A 21,040-nucleotide genomic window follows, 5' to 3' on the forward strand; every position below is an offset into this window, starting at 1 on the left:
AAATAAATACAATATATTCAAGGTGTTTTCCTTCATTTTTTTGTAGCGTATAATTATAACGCAATATATTTAAGGTGTTTTAGATTTTTTTAAGTCTAAGTCTAGCCAGGGATCTTTTTAAAAGGTTCAACATGTAGGGAATCCTGTAATGTAACTGGTTAACCAACAGGTTCATTCAGTAGTGCACAACCAATGTGGCTTTTAGTGTAGTTCCTGTAATGTAAGCTACTGGACATGTGGAATGTTTAGTCTGACGAGTTGTTACTGTTGACAAACTGGCCTCCAAGACATTAGCATCTGCATCAAGGCCCATCCTTTGTTGTGAAACAAAAGACTTGTTCATTGCACTCATAGATTTGGTAAATGTCTGTCTAAATTAAAACCCAAAAGGTGATAGATCATTTCAGGCGGGTATAGCGGCTTAATCTCTGGAATGCACTTTCACTTGCTCTGAGATTTGCACCCTCAGCCTCAGCTGACATTTTTAAGAAAAAGTCTTAAAAAAACGTTACTATTTGAACAAGCTTTTGTTGATGGTTCGTGATTTTATTTTTTCGATGTGTGTGTATTATTGTTTTGTTGAGTCGAATTGTACAGTACAGTATTCTTCCTGTTTTATCCCCCAGCTGTTTTGCTCTCACTGTATGTAAAGCACTTTTAAGGGAACTTGGGTACTATAGGTCCCGTTTGTGTGTGTGTGTGTGTGTGTGTGTGTGTGTGTGTGTGTGTGTGTGTGCGCGCGCGTGTGTCAAGGAAGCATGTGGTTAATTGCCTAGCAGACAGACAGACAGACAGTAGAAGACATAGTTCCATCTGATTCTGATCTGACTGACTGGCTGCAGCAGCAGAAAGCAGACACACACACACACACACACACACACACACACACACACACAGCTCTAGTTAGTTGAGAACTTGAGACTCGCACGCACACATATCTGTCACATTCTTCCAGTGTATACACATTGATTTTTAATAGTTTTAACGATTTAGTAATCTTTCAATAACTTCCACGTCCTTAGTCCTCCTCCATCGGCGTGCTCATCATGTCCATCGCGGGGTTCAAGAAGCAGTTCAACAAAGCGAGCCAGGTACAGTTTTTTGTTTGTTTGGAAACTTTTTTTAACGATTTATTACAGCAACATATTAGCTTAGCCTTTAGCCACAGTGCTAACGTTTACGTTGCTTTCAGTGCGAGGCTGTTAGCTTTATTAGCTTCTGCCTCCTTGGCTGCTATAACTAACCAACGAACTAACTAACTGTGACAGCAGAACTGCACAACAAGTTATTGTGAATATAATTGTTGTAAAAGTAAAGTCGCGTTTCTTCCTGTGGTTTTTGGGGGGTTTAAAGTATAACTTTGCCAAAGTCACGAAACTGACGTATACGTGTTTGTTTGGATACATTTGTAACTTAATCAAAGTTGCAGTATTTGTTTCCAGAAAGTGTTGTGGTTACTGTTCGACACTTTGTCATTTATGTATCTTCTTAATCTTATATTTAACTGAGTCTCTGAACGAAGTTATGCACGTTGTGATCGACGTTATATTGATATCGTGACGTTATGATCATAATCGTAGTGTTTGCTGTCACGCAACGCGATAATGTTTATGATCATGTGGTTAAATACCAGAGGAATACGTGCTATACGTTAGTTCTTGCATGGTTGTTGTGATGATTTATGATTTTTTCCTCCACTCAAGCTCTGTTGTTGTCATTGGCCTAATAATTCCAGTGGTGTAAAGTAACTAAGTACATTTACTCAAGTACTCTAGGCCTACTTATAAGTACACGTTTGAGGTATTTATTTTTATTTTTACTTTAGTGGAATATTTACAAATTTCAATACTTTTACATCTACTCCACTATACATTGCTGAGAGGAAAACATTTACTGGAATTATTGAAAAACTTTAGTTGGTTACCATTTAGATTTTCTTACTTTTTTATTACTAAACAAACATACATTATACACTTATTCATTCAATAATAATAATACAAAATGCCTAGATTATGTAAAAATGAAGTGTGCTAAAAAAAAATCATTGTTTTGATGCTCATATCATACTTTGTTTTAGTACACGTATATGCATTCCATACATTCCATATAGGGCTCGACCGCACAAATGTCATCACACAAATGACATCATTAACTTGCGACGGGCGTTGGCATTGCCCCCCTTGCGTAGAATATGAACTATTTCTAAAATAAATACAATATATTCAAGGTGTTTTCCTTCATTTTTTTGTAGCGTATAATTATAACGCAATATATTTAAGGTGTTTTAGATTTTTTTAAGTCTAAGTCTAGCCAGGGATCTTTTTAAAAGGTTCAACATGTAGGGAATCCTGTAATGTAACTGGTTAACCAACAGGTTCATTCAGTAGTGCACAACCAATGTGGCTTTTAGTGTAGTTCCTGTAATGTAAGCTACTGGACATGTGGAATGTTTAGTCTGACGAGTTGTTACTGTTGACAAACTGGCCTCCAAGACATTAGCATCTGCATCAAGGCCCATCCTTTGTTGTGAAACAAAAGACTTGTTCATTGCACTCATAGATTTGGTAAATGTCTGTCTATGGTTTCTGCGTCCACATTGGGACCTTACAGAGCATTTGGCCCGTTCAGTCGGTCAGTGTTTTGGCCCAGTGGTTGGATTGTTCTCCATTTCAAAGGACCACCATAAATCTTGAGAGAGTTACAGACCTGTAAGGGTCGCAATGCATTTCCAATGGGAGTCACATGGTTTGACACAACATTTTTGTTGTATGAGGGGGAGGGGGGAAGTCGAAACACAGCCGAAAGCCGAACAACAAAAATGTTGTGTCAAATCATGTGACTTCCATTGGAAATGCATTGGGGCAAGATGTAAACAAACCATTTGTTTACATCTAGCATGCATCAGTGTTGTATGCTAGATCGAAAGGTGTGAGTCAGGCCTCAGAGTTACAGACCTGTAAGGGTCCATTTGGTTCCATTTGTACACTCAGAGTTACAGACCTGTAAGGGTCCATTTGGTTCCATTTGTACACTCTCAGAGTTACAGACCTGTAAGGGTCCATTTGGTTCCATTTGTACACTCTCAGAGTTACAGACCTGTAGGGTCCATTTGGTTCCATTTGTACACTCTCAGAGTTACAGACCTGTTAAGGGTCCATTTGGTTCCATTTGTACACTCTCAGAGTTACAGACCTGTAAGGGTCCATTTGTACACTCTCAGAGTTACAGACCTGTAAGGGTCCATTTGGTTCCATTTGTACACTCTCAGAGTTACAGACCTGTAAGGGCCCTATTTGGTTCCATGTGTTACACTCTCAGAGTTACAGACCTGTAAGGGACCATTTGGTTCCATTTGTACACTCTCAGAGTTACAGACCTGTAAGGGTCCATTTGGTTCCATTTGTACACTCTCAGAGTTACAGACCTGTAAGGGTCCATTTGGTTCCATTTGTACACTCAGAGATGACAGATGAAGGTACATTTTCAAGGAACACTGAGGGTCCCTGTACCACACTTTGAAAACCGCTATTCCGAGGGTTGGTTAATTTTTTACTGACACAACCAATCAATCAATGTTCCACAGTGTGTTAAATGAATCTGAATCTGATAAATGGTGCAATCTGGAGTTGTGTCTCTTGGAAAGATTATCCCTGCATACAGGCATTGGCAGTAAATTATCAAGCTTAATTGACGTTCTGTCAATTGGATAGAACACAGTGTGTAAATTTGTGCGGGGGCAGCAGAGACGTACTGAACATGTATCCATAATACATTATGTTGATACGATTTCAACACACTATGCAAGTAAAATTGCAAAGGATAATAAGTACAAACTATCGGCCAAACCTAACTAACTCCACCCGTTTAGTCAGTTTGTTTATTATTGTTGTATATTTTTTCTCCATACATAAGTGCTGTTGAACACCCTTTACGTCTGTGTGTTGTTTTAAAAATATATTGAACCAATAAAGTATTAAAAAGCGCTTCAACAAAAACCTCCTAACTCCACTTAAGTTGGATGTTCTTTTTTTCATTTATTGAAAAATGAAGTTGGTTGGGTTTCTTCCAGACAGCAGAGATATGGCGCCCATATCACGCTGTGATCTTGTAGATCGGCTATTTGAACTATTTGAAAAGGTTATTTTTTCCGAAAATAGTAAAAAAAAATCAAATAAGTTTAGGGATAAGGTGTAAGAAAGGGTTTGGTTGGCACAAGATATAGCCCATACAGTATATTAATTGCCTCTGATGTCATTACGTATAGAACAGGTTCAATGAGTGACACCTGCCATACGCACACACACACACACACACACACACACACACACACACACACACACACACACACACACACACACACGCCATTATTTGTGGTGTGTGTGTGTGTGTGTGTTATTTCTAAATCAATGGGCGTGTGCTTTGAAACATTGCTAAGGAATCATGTGGCCCGACAGGATTCCATGATGGTCAGGGAGTAGGAGCACACCTGACATCTTATCTTATTGGAATTAACTTCATAAAACATTATAAAATCATGCAGTTCCAAGGCTTAACAAAATGATTAACGCATGAATGAATATGAGAATAATAATAATAATACACAAGTATGTCGGATGTAAGCAGCAATGCTTTTATGTGAATTTTGAGACTTTGTTTCGCATTTAAGCACTTCACACTTGGCTGGCATCCATGTTTTGGGCGGGCCATTATTTTTGTTACATTTTGTTACACATAGTGAAAATAACAGACTTACAGCTCACAATGTCTGAAGTATCACAATACATTTATTGTGACGCCGAAACACTTTTTTTCCCCAGGAAGAAAAGAACACAAAAGAAACGGTTTATCAGGGAAAGCTGTACGTGTCATTTTTGCATATAGGCCATTAGACTTATACGATAATACGACATACGTTTTTCAAAAACCTGTAGGATTTAGAAAGTGGTTTTCAAAGCAGATCTACTGTATGTACAAGCTCACAGCGTGTTGTAAGTGCTTGAAAAAATGTTGAATAATTTTGCATTCTATTTTAATCTTCTCTTCTGCGGGGGTCCCTGGCACAAAGCATGTTCAGATGGGGGGTCCGTGGCATTTGTAGACTCAGCCTGTGGGTCTCAATGGGTTAAGTGGTAAACTGTTGTTGTTTAGTATTTCACTTGCATATTTGTGCTGGCGTGAAGGACCTGCATTATGACATCTTTGTCCTTCTGGCTGTTAAAGAACACAAACAAAACAGAACACAGGCTTATTGCAGAGCTCAGCCAAAGCCTGATATCAATCCACGGATGGGTTTAGAAATAGGAGGGACAGTGGAGTACAAGCTTCATGCTGCGAAGCATCAGCATTATGCCAGCAGCAGCAGCACACTGTGTGTGCGTTAGTGCTGCACGATTCTTGCCCAGATGCGAATCAATATTTTCCTCCCAAGAATTGAGTACCACAGACGAATAACAGTCTAAGTCCACACTATTGATCCATAATATATAAATGATAGATAAGGGTTCAGGACAACAAGGCCTTTTCGTGGAGGGGTCAGTCTGAAATTTGGACTTAGACTGTTTTTCGTCTGTGGTACTCAAGATCACGATTCTCATTTGTTTCCATAGAAAATATGTATTGTCTTTAGTCTGTAGTAGTTGATGAACAGTACTACATTCAAAATAACTACTGTGGCTTTACGGTACCATTTTGGGTGTTAGCATTATGTTATGCTTTAGCTATTGAAAAATAGCAGATCTACAAGCTCAGCGCGCCACCGAGTGGCGCGCTACGAGCTTGTAGGTCTGCTATTTTTGAAAAATCGAAGAACCACTGACATAGAAACATAGCTTTTTCAGAAAACTGTCAGGATGTAGAAGACATTTATAGAATCTGATCTCAGGTCAGAATGGGTTAAACAGTCATCAAAGTGCTCTCTTAAAGTCTCTCTTGTAGCGAAAATGTAAGCGTGACTAAAATGAATTGGACAGCCGAGTCCGACTAGTGCTGTACCATTCTTCCTCAAATTAGAAAAGAGCAAGGCATGCCAAGGCATGCCAAGGCACGCCATGCCATGCCGCATAGGTGTCTGAATGTAGAACTCGATTGATTAATTTGTGCAGCACTAGTGTGCATTCATGCTTATTGGTTCATATCATGATGTCCCATGACGGCTAGTTGTGTAAGTGTGCTGTCCTTGGCCACATTACTGTTGCCATGCCAACTAATGGTGTCAACCTGACCTCGAGGCTCGAGCACACCTCTTAGCATGTAAGGATGATCTGAAGCACTGCTTCCCAAACACTGGCTCGGGACCCGTTTGTGGGTCGCGCGGACACATTTGTATGGGTCCCTTTTTAAGGTATTGTTTACTACATTTTGTTTCTAATTATTTCAAAACCTTTTCCAAAAAAGAATAAAACAAATAAACAAACACAATTCAATGATCTCCCCCCCCCCCAGTAATTCAAGTAAAAAAAAAAAAAAAGTTAAAATTCCACAAATCAGAAAACAAATGTTAACTATCATACACGCTCACTTTAAGAAGCCGGTGTTTGCCCGCCCCCTCACTGTAATGTCTTTTTGGGGTCTTGAGCCAAAACATTTTGGAACCACTGCTCTAAACTGTCTTGTTATCGAGCTTCAAGCTTTGAGGGTCTGTGTAAACACAAACATTGAAGACTTAAGTTTGTAGACGCAAACAATGTTGAAGACAAAAGTGAGGATGCAAAACGATGTATGATGATAAGCGCGCCCCTCGGGTGTGATTTTTATCTGCAGTGGAGGACAAATACCGGGCATGTTGGCCCACAGGTCAGTGGAGGATGGAGGACGTGAAAGTGTTGGTATTACTTGTGTTTGATATGATGTGGTCAGGTTTAGGGTTCTATGTATTGTTTTATATGATATGCTGTGGTCAGGTTTAGGGTTCTATGTATTGTTTTATATGATGTGGTCAGGTTTAGGGTTCTATGTATTGTTTTATATGATATGATGTGGTCAGGTTTAGGGTTCTATGTATTGTTTTATATGATATGATGTGGTCAGGTTTAGGGTTCTATGTATTGTTTTATATGATATGATGTGGTCAGGTTTAGGGTTCTATGTATTGTTTTATATGATATGCTGTGGTCAGGTTTAGGGTTCTATGTATTGTTTTATATGATGTTGTCAGGTTTAGGGTTCTATGTATTGTTTTATATGATATGATGTGGTCAGGTTTAGGGTTCTATGTATTGTTTTATATGATATGATGTGGTCAGGTTTAGGGTTCTATGTATTGTTTTATATGATATGATGTGGTCAGGTTTAGGGTTCTATGTATTGTTTTATATGATGTGATGTGGTCAGGTTTAGGGTTCTATGTATTGTTTTATATGATGTGATGTGGTCAGGTTTAGGGTTCTATGTATTGTTTTATATGATGTGATCAGGGCGTCCTTGAAATGGAGAGCTTGCTCTCAATGGGCATCCCTGATCACATTTTTCAGATCGAAAAAGAGACTTATTTTATGCAGTGCAGACTAAGGCACGACAAATGCGCCACGAAGCGACACATTTTGATCTTGACGTGGTAATAGTATAGTTGCAAGTTCTCATCTTAGTATTCTACCAATGGTTTGTTGCCCGAGGCCCGCCAGTGGGGCCCTGTCACGTAGGTTGAGGACCGCTGGTATTATAGAAAAAAACACTTTTTTATTCTTTATTTATTCAGACAAGCCCATAATTGAGAGCAAGCGCTCTTTTTCAAGGATGCCCTTATGATCACAGAATGAAAAAACAATTGAACCACATTACAACAGCACATATTATTATGCAAATGTATAGTGTTACTTGAAGCTCTATTATAAATGGAAGCTTTAGGGGTGTGTGTGTGTGTGTGTGTGTGTGTGTGTGTGTGTGTGTGTGTGTGTGTGTGTGTGTGTGTGTGTGTGTGTGTGTGTGTGTGTGTGTGTGTGTGTGTGTGTGTGTGTGTGTGTGTGTGTGTGTGTGTGTGTGTGTGTGTGTGTGTGTGTGTGTGTGTGTGTGTGTGTGTCAGGATCACACATGTCGTCAGTCAGCCTACATTGCGGTGGGCCGCCACATTGCCAGAGCTACGCGTGTTTTAAAGACAGAACGGGCAGCGTAGCGGCTTGTGCTCCCTGGTTGTGTAATAGAGGGATTGATTAGGTCCATATGGTCAGTCACTCGCAGGTGGTTCTGGACCATCACTGCAGGCACAGTAATAAGGGAAAATTAGCGAAATGTGTGGCAAATCTGCAAAAAAAAATGCTTACTACTTTAATAGCTCCCCCCTAGTGCAGCGCTGCGTCACATCGTTTGGAGCGATGCCCACCTGGAAGGGTTGACTCCTCCCACTTCTAGACCAGAGTGGCCAATGCGTTCCTCCAGGCTTTCGTTTTTTGCGCCGGCGAAAATGAAAACCTGGTACCGAGGCTACTGTAGGCATGACAACGGAACAATGCACACACACACACACACATGCGCGACTGGCCGGCCCATCCGAAGCAATGCCAGTCAGTTGGTTTCTGTTAAAATTTGACCGAAGCCAAATTGTTTCAGCATACAATTGCGGTTCTGTCATTTTTTCCATGACCTCTTTTTGATATTTTAACTCTGATAATCCTAGTAGTTGTAATAATGATAATGCAACTTCATTTCGGTAGTCTTTCAAAGTGAAACATTGCAATGAATTACAACATATCGAATAATCACGATCAAATTAAATCGTGTCCCTACTGGAATGGTGATTTAACCCATTTTGACCTGAGATTAGATTCTAAAAATGTCTTCTACATCCTGACAGTTTTCTGAAAAAGCTATGTTTCTTCAGTGGTTCTTCGATTTTTCATAAATAGCAGACCTACAAGCTCGTAGCGCGCCACTCGGTGGCGCGCTATGAGCTTGTAGATCTGCTATTTTTCAATATCTAAAGCATAACATAATGCTAACACCAATAGGGGTTTCCGCCCAAAATGGGCTAAACTGGAATGGCGATAGAACCAAGTGCTTCCTTCCTACCCACACACTGTAGTGGTGTGTTGGCCGTATGTGAGGAAGAGAGAGAGCAGAGTGGAATTAGTGACTGTGGTGTAGGAAACTGCAGTGTGTGGAGCTTCTAGGGGTGAAAAAACTGTGCTGAACCAACGGAATATCCACCGCTGAAGGAAAGCTGGAGGGAAGCAGGGAACCCCTGGAGTAGAATTCCTTCTGGTACCAAGACTCGCTGAAGGAAGGAAGTCTGCTGTGAGTGCAGACAGGGTCGTGTCAGGGCTTTAACCCATCCTTTTGGTGTTTTAAGCATTATGTTATACTTTAGCTATTGAAAAATAGCAGATCTACAAGCTCATAGCGCGCCACCGAGTGGCGCGCTACGAGCTTGTAGGTCTGCTATTTTTGAAAAGTCGTGAAAATGTGGTGCAAATCTTTGAATATATATATTTCAGAGCGAACATTTTTAACTAAAATATTTGCTTCTGGGGGGTCCCTGGCTGGAACAACGTATTTTGAGATGGGGGTCCGTGGCCCAATAGAGATAATTCTGGGGGCCCTTGACATGAAAAAGGTTGAGCACCACCACCAGAGTTGGGGTCCGTTACTCAAAAAAGTAATACACTACATATTACACATTACTTTTGAAAAAGGTAATGCCTTACTTTACTTGATTACTCCCTGGAGAAAGTAACTTAGTTACACTACTCGTTACATTACTTTTGCGTTACTCCATAAAATCGCCTGAGATGCATTGTCACATAATTTACCACCACTTAACAAATCTTTAAAATCCTAATAAGGAGGACATACACAAGATCTTTCTTTATGCTCTTTACCAGGTTGTGGAGGAATAAAACAAAATGGGCCTTTCCAAAACGGTCTAGTGCAGTGGTTCTTTTGACCTTGTAAAACGTTTTCTATGCAAACTTCTAATTAATTATTTAAGTACATTGTACATGTTATGTAACAGTGACAGCAGTGGCTTTCAATCAGTGGTCCGTGGACCACCAGACACCTGGTGTTCCAGGTGGTCCCCAGCAGGGACGGATTAACCCCCACGAGGGCCCCTGGGCCGGTAATATTTGCAGGGCCCCCATAGCGCGCGTGTGCGCGACATTTTCGTGTTTTTCCGTGTTTTTATCATCTTTTTAACCTCATTTTTACAAAATCAGCAGCCAATGAAGGGCCCCAGGAGCCCTTTTCAGGGCGTCAAACCTAGTACCTCACGGTCCAATTTCCCTGAAGGGCCCCTGAGAGCCAAGGGCCCCTGGGCCATGGCCCCACTGGCCCAATGGCTAATTTGTCCCTGGTCCCCAGCTAAATGATGGAGTGTTGGTAACCAAATGGACACTCATTAGATATTTAACCCTTATATCTTTAACTCTTGATAGTGTAAAATGAAACCAAATCCATTTGGTATGATATATGGTATGATATGAAAATGGTTGAAAACCACTGTACCACAGGTTCTCTAGGCAAATATTAACCCAAAATATATTCAAAAAATAAAATAATTAGACTGAGAGAAATCAGTAGCCTATATGTTCACAGTGCTTTAGGATCCCTTTCTTTATGATGTCGAGTTCCCTGCTCCATTGCTCATTAAATGTAGTTTTTCATTTCGGCATATTTGGTTTATTCATCTCTGCATTAACTAACTAGTGAGTGATTGTGAGAGCACACATTCTACAACAAACAAACCGACCCCACTGGCAGTGTTGCCAAACTTGCCAGGTTTTGGGAGAGAAACAAGCAGCCATGTCTATGAAAACAAGCCCAAAAGAAGCCTGACTGGGCTATTTTATAAAACAAGCCCAAAGTCGCTTATATAATAAGCGGACATGGCAACACCCCAACGTCTTCTCTGTCTCTGTTTATGACAGTGGGAGTGAGTGTGGCCGGCTCGATGTGGAGCTGATCAGCGCTGCAGAGATTTTAATCCCGAGACGACGTAAATGACAGTTATGACACAAGCACTGTATATCACAAAAAACGGACAATGATGTATCCAGCCAGAGGTTGAGGTGGGAGGGAGGACGACAGGTGGGTCTAAAACCGGACGTCTGGCCACCCTACGAGTCCATGACAGTAACAAAAAGTGCTGTGCTGCTGCTGATCTGACACCGGTTTGAAATGTTCTAGTCCGCGACTCCGCTAGTGCGTTGCCAGCACACCATTAGTGTTCATGTTCAACTCATCTCCGTTGTGTGCATTATTCTCCAAAGCAACACTGCTGAAAGCAGCCACATGACGCAAGTAACGAGTAACTGCAGCGCTACAGCGACCAGTAACTGTAATGTGATTATCAATTTGGAGGAGGAGTGTCGTTATATTACTCGTTACCGACCAAAGTAGTGTGATTACAGTAACGAAATATTCCGTTACTCGTTACACCCAACTCTGACCACCACTGACATAGAAACATAAGTTTTTCAGAAAACTATTAGGATTTAGAAGCCTTTTTTTGAATCGACATCAGTCCAAAATGGATTAAACCAGTCCTTCTCAAACCTTTCTCGTGCCAAGGACCCCCAAATCAATGGGTATTTTGCCACTGAAAAGAGTTCGTACCTCGATTTACAAGATTTGTGTTGATAAAAGGTTTCATAAATGTTCCACATTTCTTAAAAAGAATTAAAAAAAAATCACTTCGAGAAAGTCTCTGATCTACTAGGACACAATGTGTCACATTTGCGTTGCCTTGAGAGCTTGTAGTTCAGCTATTTTCAAATAGCCGAAATATAGGTGGTTAAACTGATTAAATATGATCTAATTTTGCTGGTCACTCTGTGTTCAAAATCACCTTTTAGGTGATCACCCTTTCACCTATATAAGGTGAGTAGGTTAGTATGCATGAGAGCCTTAACACAACCGATGCCGCCACCATCTGTCAAAGTAAAGGCACTAAAGTGACAGCACATATGGCAGATTTGACTATGAAAGGTCTGTTAAGAATGTCTAAACTGCACTAATATTAGCCTAATAACATTAGGCCAATTAGAATGTTTCTCGGATCCGTAGCGGTTCGGTTCAGATATCACCGGTCCCGTTTCGGACCGGGTCCAATTTTATTGACCTGTGCTGCCCTCTAATGTGTATACACGTCCAAGGCCACCTGCGGTTTGATTAGAAGAGATATGTATACACGTCCTTAGCAACTGTGTGTGTGTGTGTGTGTGTGTGTGTGTGTGTGTGTGTGTGTGTGTGTGTGCTCATAGATGGTGAGCGAGAAGGTTGGAGGTGCTGAAGGAACCAAGCTTGATGAGGACTTTAAAGAGTTGGAGAAGGTACGTTCACATCTGATGCATGTTTACATGTTGTCGTCGGTGTCACGCCACCATATATGGTCACGCCTTGTGACATCATGCCTCGTGACACGTCACGCTGCTATATATGGCCGTCTCCATATATGAAGATCACAACACTGACCATCAAACACTGGATAGCCATACATGGAGAAGACTGGATCATCACCTAGATCTGCTATGGAGCCGGCCAGCAACTCTACATCTGACCTCAAACCCTTAGTCCTTCGTCTCCGATGTCTCCCTTTTGACCGATACCTGTCCATTCAAACTCTAGACGGGCCCGCCCCAAAGTTATTAGAGTTCTTAACGGGCCCGCAAATCAAGGCCCGGCCCTACCTGGGCCCCCATCAAACCCTGTACACTCAAAACACTGCCCCCGCTGCCACTCTTAGATCTCCATATACCTGTTCTGACATTCCATATGTTGATCTGACCTCATCAAACCCTGTACACTCAAGACACGCTCCATATATGGCCAATGCAGAATTCATTCCACGGACGGACGGACTGACAGGTTTTGCAGGTTTTCACAGTAATCTGCTTCCCACAATGTATATGTATGTCTTGAATACACAAATACTATATGTAATAGATACAGTAAAAGTACACACTTGGTATCAGATCGGTGCCAAAAATCCCATATTGGTCGGACCCAATATGTTTGAACAAGAACAATCTGATATATCGGCTATTTGATCGATGGATGGTTGGGCTGTGACGATTATGGCAATTACCGAGTAATCAATATTAAATGGAGGAAATAGTCGATCCGCAAACTTGTGGATGTGCTATTTTCACAATTAAAAAAGTGTTACAAAATGTATGAACCTTTCTCAACATAGAAACAATTATAACCATTATGAAAACATAATTAAGATTATCTCAAATAATAATAAAGATTAGTTTAGATTATTACATAATTTGACAGGCATGTCACGGATGGATAGATAAAACGGGTCTCCTCCCCTCCTAGCACCATCAGAAAGCAGACATCACCAGCAAGGCGATGGATAGATGGATGAATAAAACGGGCCTCTCTCTCCTCCTTGTACCATCAGAAAGCAGACATCACCAGCAAGGCGGTGGTGGATCTGATCGCCAGGACCACAGAGTACCTGCAGCCCAACCCGGTCTCCAGATCCAAGCTGTTCATGCTCAACACGGTGTCCAACATGCGGGGCCAGGTGAAGAGCCCAGGCTACCCCCAGGCCGAGGGCCTTCTGGGGGAGAGCATGGCCAAGTACGGACGCGAGATGGGAGAGGACACCAACTTTGGTAAGATTTAGGGTAACCAGAACGCACACCCCAAAACACACACTCCCTCATTTATTTTGCAGACATCCCCCCCCCCCCCCCCTCATCGGTTCTTGTATTATTTTATTTGTTTTTACTGAGGTTGAGGTTAGGAATAAGTTTAACTTTAGGCATAGTTTAACTGAAGTTACGTTTTAGGAATAAGGTTAGTTGTAGGCATAGCTACTGAGGTTACGTTTGGGAATAAGGCAGGTAAATAAAGGTTAAACAAGAATTGATTAAATCAGTAGTTTAGGAAGGAACCAAAATTGTGTTCTGAGTCGTTTGTTTCCGCCCGGACATATTTGCGGTGCACACATACTGATGTGGGTTTTTGGGAAATGAAGACAAGAGTGTTGTTGGTCATCTTTCGTTTATTCAGTGACCGCCATAGATTCCAAGACCCCGGAAAGGTGTCCCAGACCACCAGCTTTATCTATCTCTCTGTGATGTTCATTCACTCCGCTCTCCCACCAGTCCTTTTCATTTCGAGAGCTAAAGTCTTTATATACAGTCGTCCGATGTTTACAGAAATATTCAAGTCCTTACTAATACATCATGTAGTTCTCTCTATCCCTTTGGCCTTTAAGCTGATTGGCTAATACACATATCAAATTTGTGTAATCATCATAACAGATGAGACAACATGCATGGTCATTGGATCAGATCATGGTCAGTGCTGTTAGCTGTGCTCTCTGCACGCTGTCATATCAAATGGTCAGTGGATGCTAGGCATTCTAGTACAGTCACTGGAAGGGGGTATCATGCACCCCCCGGAATTATACTTCTAATCAGTGTTTTCTTATTGGAAAAAATGTGCTGAAAATGATGAGCTATGATAAAATGTTGTCAAAATGTCCCACCTACCTCAAAACCCCCTTTTTGGTAAATGGCTCTGGCGAAATTGTGTAAAGGCAAATATTAATTCACTAAAATTACATAAATAGACATGGTGGTCTGAAATTGGTCATGGAGTATCTTGACACATAGGGGTAAGTAGCAGAACAGGATTTGGTTGGTTGCTACCATTATATTCTTAAATATGACCCACATCATCCTCAGAAACACCAAAAAATATGGTGTCCGCTTGACTAATAACAACAAAGATGGTTATTTTCCAACACATTATGGTGAGTATCACTGCCTCACTTGTATATAGAAAACTTCTCATATCCCTAAGCTTCAATTTGAGCCCAAGATAACCTTTCTATCTTGTAAATTACTCTTTCTGTAGCCAAAATTCTGAACTATACCTCAAATCGGTGAAAGCATAACATAATGCTAACACCAAAATGGGTTCCCGCCCAAAATGGGTTAAACAAGAATTGATTAAATCAGTAATTTAGGTAGGAACCAAAATTGTGTTCTGAGTCGTTTGTTTCCGCCCGGACATATTTGTGGTGCACACAAACATCAGCCAATGGGAAAACCAGCTGGACTAGAGGACTAGCAGCTGGTAAAAAAAAAGGGCCAAGAGAAACATATGGTCTGATTACAGCAAAAAAAGAATAATTCTGACTCACTGGAAAAAGGAGATTGCATTTAACACCATGAGCGGCATAAACTGTGTTCTCCGTCCTATCAAAACCGAGCGCATCGCTCCACAGGCTGGGAGCGCACCGCTCCACAGGCTGGGAGCGCATCGCTCCACAGGCTGGGAGCGCACCGCTCTACAGGCTGGGAGCGCACCGCTCCACAGGCTGGGAGCGCACCACTCCACAGGCTGTGGAGCGCATCGCTCCACAGGCTGGGAGCGCATCGCTCCACAGGCTGGGAGCGCATCGCTCCACAGGCTGGGAGCGCACCGCTCCACAGGCTGGGAGCGCACCGCTCCACAGGCTGGGAGCGCACCGCTCCACAGGCTGTGGAGCGCACCGCTCCACAGGCTGGGAGCGCACCGCTCCACAGGCTGGGAGCGCACCGCTCCACAGGCTGGGAGCGCACCGCTCCACAGGCTGGGAGCGCATCGCTCTACAGGCTGGGAGCGCATCGCTCCACAGGCTGGGAGCGCATCGCTCCACAGGCTGGGAGCGCACCGCTCCACAGGCTGGGAGCGCACCGCTCCACAGGCTGGGAGCGCATCGCTCCACAGGCTGGGAGCGCATCGCTCCACAGGCTGGGAGCGCACCGCTCCACAGGCTGGGAGCGCACCGCTCCACAGGCTGGGAGCGCATCGCTCCACAGGCTGGGAGCGCGTGTTGGGCAACATTCGATGTCATTTCCGGTTGGGACGTCATCCAGAATGTATTTCATCATCTTGCTATTTTATTCTATAGTATGTGGTGTCACTGAGCAGTATGGGGGGGAGGGATTGAGCGTTTCCCTTATTTTTTTTTCCTTTTTGTTTTTCATAAAAGAAAAAAATAGGGTGCCTTTGGGTGCCTTATTCTGTGTCGTGGAATTCTGGATCAATCAATAATCGATGAGGCAAATGGGAGTGGAGACCATATTCTCAGATGGTGATATTCATGCTTTGTGTACACGATATCATGGGGAGAAGTACAATAACAGTCAGGTCAGGTACAGTAGTTCTGAGCACAGGGCAGAGAATCATATTTCTACTGTGGCTGCTTCAAGGACAAACTGAACCATAACAAGATAGGCTGTAACATAATAAACAATGGCTATGAGGCCTAGTCGACATCTGGAGACTTCTAGGCTTTTACAAGCTATCAAATATCACCATGTATGTATTATGTAAAGTATCATAAGTGATGGTAAAACATAAAGGTTAGATATAAGCAACCATATAATTTCTTCCACACCTGTGGGGTTGAGACTAAGGTCTCAGAGGCACCGTCGCCCGTCGGGCAAGTGCAGGTCATGTTCTACTTGCCCTCAGCTCATGGCCACTTTTTTACTTTCTACTGCATGCTTGAAACGTTTCCTTTCCCAGTTGAAAACTATGTTTTTCTTTAAGTCACATGAATCGGCTACAGTAAACAATCAAGTTATGTAAATACTAGCATTTTAACAATAAGAACATTAGAGGTAGCTCTCTTCATAGTTCTTCCATTCGGAGGACACCCCTCATTACTGGAGGTGCCACTTTCACATCGGCATGAGATGAGTGTTGAATGACTGGCAACCATTATACAACAACGACCATTATACAACAACGACGTTCTGAAAACGCAATAATTAATAAGCCAACCAGTGATGGTATTGTTGACACTTGGCAGGCAGGCAATGTATAGTGTTGTGTTCTGTGCTCGTTCTGCGAGATTTACTTTGTGGTACAACAGTGTCGTGTGGCGAAAACAAACGATCCACAAGCTCACGGCGCATCGCATCCCAAGCGTTGTGAATCATGCCACATTCGGCGTACAACACCGCCGTACGACGCAGCATCGCCGCCTAGTGTTGCTCGGGCCGAGCCAAGTGAAGACCTCAATAAAAATTTTGGCAACTCGCGAGGCGGGTTATGGCGCCATCATGATGCTATGTTTAGATTGTTTACCGATTAACTGAACTAAACACTGGTTAGTCAGCAATGTTGGGGCGGCTTGAGAGAGAGGCAGGGAGAGAGATAGAAAGCAGGGGAAGATGCGGAGGTGGAGCGCAATGACCACGTTCAAGACGGATATATCTCGTGTTGTGTTTATAGCGAACTCAGACTGTTTTATCCCCACTCAAAAATTGCCCGATCGGGCAACCCGGTAGCAACCTTCACCTGTCCGACCATTTTTCTTGCAATCGGGCAACCGTTAGTGTCAAGCCCTGAGCCTGTGTCTCCTCTGTCCTACACTAGATCCTCTGTCCTCTCTCCTACACTAGCTCCTCTGTCCTACAGGAAGTAGAAGTCTGTCCGCCCGCCGTTCTTCCACTCGTGTCAAGTCTGTTATTCCTGCTCCAAGGAGCTAGGAATTAGGAAGCGGAGGCGTCACTGGGAGCTACCAGGAAGACTTTACCCATGTAGATCATTAACATCTGACTTTTGTTTTATTTTATTTTTTTGCCAGGCGGAGCCCTCGCCGACGTGGGGGACTCGATGAAGCGGCTAGCGGAGGTCAAGGACTCGCTGGACATCGACGTCAAGCAGAACTTCATCGACCCGCTGCAGGCCGTGGCCGACAAGGACATCAAAGACATCCAGGTAAGAACCAAACGTGTCCCTGACGCCATCTTGTCAATGTTGTCACAAAGACATCCATAATAACATCGGTGAGGTGATGATAAACAGATCACATGAATGTAGATGCTTTTTTTCTCATCCCTCTCCTCCTCCCTCTCCTCATCCACCCTCTACTCCTCCCTCTCCTCATCCCTCTCCTCCTCCCTCTCCTCCACCCTCCTCCCTCTCATCCTCCACCCTCTCCTCATCCCTCTCCTCCTCCACCCTCTCCTCATCCCTCTCCTCCTCCACCCTCTCCTCCTCCACCCTCTCCTCATCCCTCTCCTCCACCCTCCTCCCTCTCCTCCTCCACCCTCTCCTCATCCACCCTCTCCTCCTCCACCCTCTCCTCCTCCCTCTCCTCCACCCTCCTCCCTCTCCTCCTCCACCCTCTCCTCCACCCTCTCCTCATCCCTCTCCTCCTCCACCCTCTCCTCCTCCACCCTCTCCTCCTCCACCCTCTCCTCATCCCTCTCCTCCACCCTCCTCCCTCTCCTCCTCCACCCTCTCCTCCTCCCTCTCCTCCACCCTCCTCCCTCTCCTCCACCTCCACCCTCTCCTCCTCCACCCTCTCCTCCTCCACCCTCTCCTCATCCACCCTCTCATCCACCCTCTCCTCCACCCTCCACCTCCACCCTCTCCTCATCCACCCTCTCCACCACCCTCTCCTCCACCTCCTCCCTCTCCTCCTCCACCCTCTCCTCCTCCACCCTCCTCCCTCTCCTCCACCCTCCCTCTCCCTCCACTCTCCCTCCTCCACCACCCTCTCCTCCACCTCCTCCCTCTCCTCCTCCACCCTCTCCTCCACCTCCTCCCTCTCCTCCTCCTCCACCCTCCTCCCTCTCCTCCTCCACCCTCTCCTCCACCTCCTCCCTCTCCTCCTCCTCCACCCTCCTCCACCTCCTCCCTCTCCTCCTCCACCCTCTCCTCCACCACCCTCAGCACCAGCTGAAGAAGCTGGAGAGCCGTCGTCTGGACTATGACTACAAGAAGAAGCGTCATGGGAAGATCTCGGAGGAGGAGTTGAGGCAGGCTCTGGAGAAGTTCAACGAGTCCATGGACCTGGCGCAGACCTCCATGCACAACCTGCTGGAGACTGACGTAAGAACGCTTTGAAAAAATAATAAAAAGTGATCCTGCGTTGGGTACACAGGGTTTTGCAGAAAACTGTCATGATTTAGAAGGCATTTGTAGAATCTTTTCTCAGGTCTCGATGGGTTAACAAGTGTGTCGCTGGCTGCCCCAAACGGCTTTATCTTCCCCAGCCAATGTGGGTTAAACGAGGTCTTTGAGGGCAACGTGTCCTGAGTGACGAAGCGTGTTTTCCACTGTGACTTCGCTGTATGGCAAAACCTGCTCGACTGCTCTCTTGTTTGGCCCAACTTGTTTACACTTACTGTACCTTGTTCATGCCAACAATCCCTAATGACCTGACTTTCAGGTCCTGGCTGGTGACAATATTATGTAGAGAATGCATTGTGACAGACGCCCATACTGTAGCACCGTGTTCGTTAATTAAATACATTATTTATGTTGGGTGTCATTGTTTAAAATGTAAACGACATTAGCCGTGACAGTAGCTGAGTGGTTAGTGAGCCCACCTGAAATCCACTGTAAAGATTAAATTAAGTGTGTGTGTGTGTGTGTGTGTGTGTGTGTGTGTGTGTGTGTGTGTGTGTGTGTGTGTGTGTGTGTGTGTGTGTGTGTGTGTGTGTGTGTGTGTGTGTGTGTGTGTGTGTGTGTGTGTGTGTGTGTGTGTGTGTGTGTGTGTGTGTGTGTGTGTGTGTGTGTGTGTGTGTGTGTGTGTGTGTGTGTGCAGGTAGAACAGGTCAGCCAGCTGTCCTCTCTGGTGGACTCTCAGCTTCAGTATCACAAGCAGGCCACGCAGATCCTGGAGGAGCTGACCAAGAAGCTCAGAGAAAGGTCAGCAGTGGAACTGAGTATATTCACTCTAGAACTGAGTACATTAACTTTAAGTGAATGTACTCAGTTCCACAGACAGTACTTAAAGTACTGTCTGTGGAACTGAGTACATTCACTCTAGAACTGAGTACATTCACTTAAAGTACTGTCTGTGGAACTGAGTACATTCACTCTAGAACTGAGTACATTCACTTAAAGTACTGTCTGTGGAACTGAGTACATTCACTCTAGAACTGAGTACATTCACTTAAAGTACTGTCTCTAGAACTGAGTACATTAACTTTAAGTACTGTCTGTGGAACTGAGTACATTCTCTCTAGAACTGAGTACATTCACTTAAAGTACTCTCTGTGGAACTGAGTACATTCACTCTAGAACTGAGTACATTCACTTAAAGTACTCTCTGTGGAACTGAGTACATTCTCTCTAGAACTGAGTACATTCACTTAAAGTACTCTCTGTGGAACTGAGTACATTCACTTAAAGTACTGTCTGTGGAACTGAGTACATTCTCTCTAGAACTGAGTACATTCACTTAAAGTACTCTCTGTGGAACTGAGTACATTCTCTCTAGAACTGAGTACATTCTCTCTAGAACTGAGTACATTCACTTTGACTTAAAGTACTCTCTGTGGAACTGAGTACATTCACTCTAGAACTGAGTACATTCACTTAAAGTACTGTCTGTGGAACTGAGTACATTCACTCTAGAACTGAGTACATTCACTCTAGAACTGAGTACATTCACTTAAAGTACTGTCTGTGGAACTGAGTACATTCACTTACATTACATTACATTACATTACAGTCATTTAGCAGACGCTTTTATCCAAAGCGACTTACAATAAGTGTATTCAACATAGGTAGGGAACAAAAACTACTAATCACCAGAAGTCTTTAGTGCATTTTCTGCAAAAACAAGCAACCAAGAGTATACCTAGCGCTAAGGTAAAAGTGCAATATATCAGCTACCTATTTCCTTAAACAGATGAGACAAAATAGCTAAATCAAATGAGCATGAGCTAAAACAATTAAGTGTATCGACTAAACAAGATCCAATAAACAATACAACAATAGAAAACAAGCGTTCGTACTTAAAGTACTGTCTGTGGAACTGAGTACATTCACTCTAGAACTGAGTACATTCACTCTAGAACTGAGTACATTCACTCTAGAACTGAGTACATTCACTTAAAGTACTGTCTGTGGAACTGAGTACATTCACTTAAAGTACTGTCTGTGGAACTGAGTACATTCACTTAAAGTACTGTCTGTGGAACTGAGTACATTCACTCTAGAACTGAGTACATTCACTCTAGAACTGAGTACATTCACTCTAGAACTGAGTACATTCACTTAAAGTACTGTCTGTGGAACTGAGTACATTCACTTAAAGTACTGTCTGTGGAACTGAGTACATTCACTTAAA

At 43.4% G+C, this 21,040-nt stretch overlaps 1 protein-coding gene across 2 annotated transcripts in view; it reads left to right on the plus strand.

Moving 5' to 3' along the window:
• The first annotated feature begins 775 nt into the window (after window positions 1-775).
• LOC306920485 (endophilin-A2-like) overlaps window positions 776-21,040 on the plus strand; it is a 30,325-nt gene continuing 10,060 nt past the window's right edge. The window contains exons 1-6 of one of the 2 annotated variants that reach the window (XM_079497262.1): window positions 776-1,091; window positions 12,192-12,260; window positions 13,340-13,556; window positions 17,537-17,670; window positions 18,631-18,789; window positions 19,508-19,611. In XM_079497262.1, coding sequence (XP_079353388.1) covers window positions 1,047-1,091; window positions 12,192-12,260; window positions 13,340-13,556; window positions 17,537-17,670; window positions 18,631-18,789; window positions 19,508-19,611 — 728 coding nt within the window. In that variant the 5' untranslated portion in view covers window positions 776-1,046. The remainder of the gene's footprint in view (window positions 1,092-12,191; window positions 12,261-13,339; window positions 13,557-17,536; window positions 17,671-18,630; window positions 18,790-19,507; window positions 19,612-21,040) is intronic. The other variant, XM_079497263.1, reaches the window with a different exon arrangement.

Source organism: Electrona antarctica (genome assembly GCF_951216825.1).
Source record: "Electrona antarctica genome assembly, chromosome: 1".
NCBI classification, from domain to species: Eukaryota; Metazoa; Chordata; class Actinopteri; order Myctophiformes; family Myctophidae; genus Electrona; species Electrona antarctica.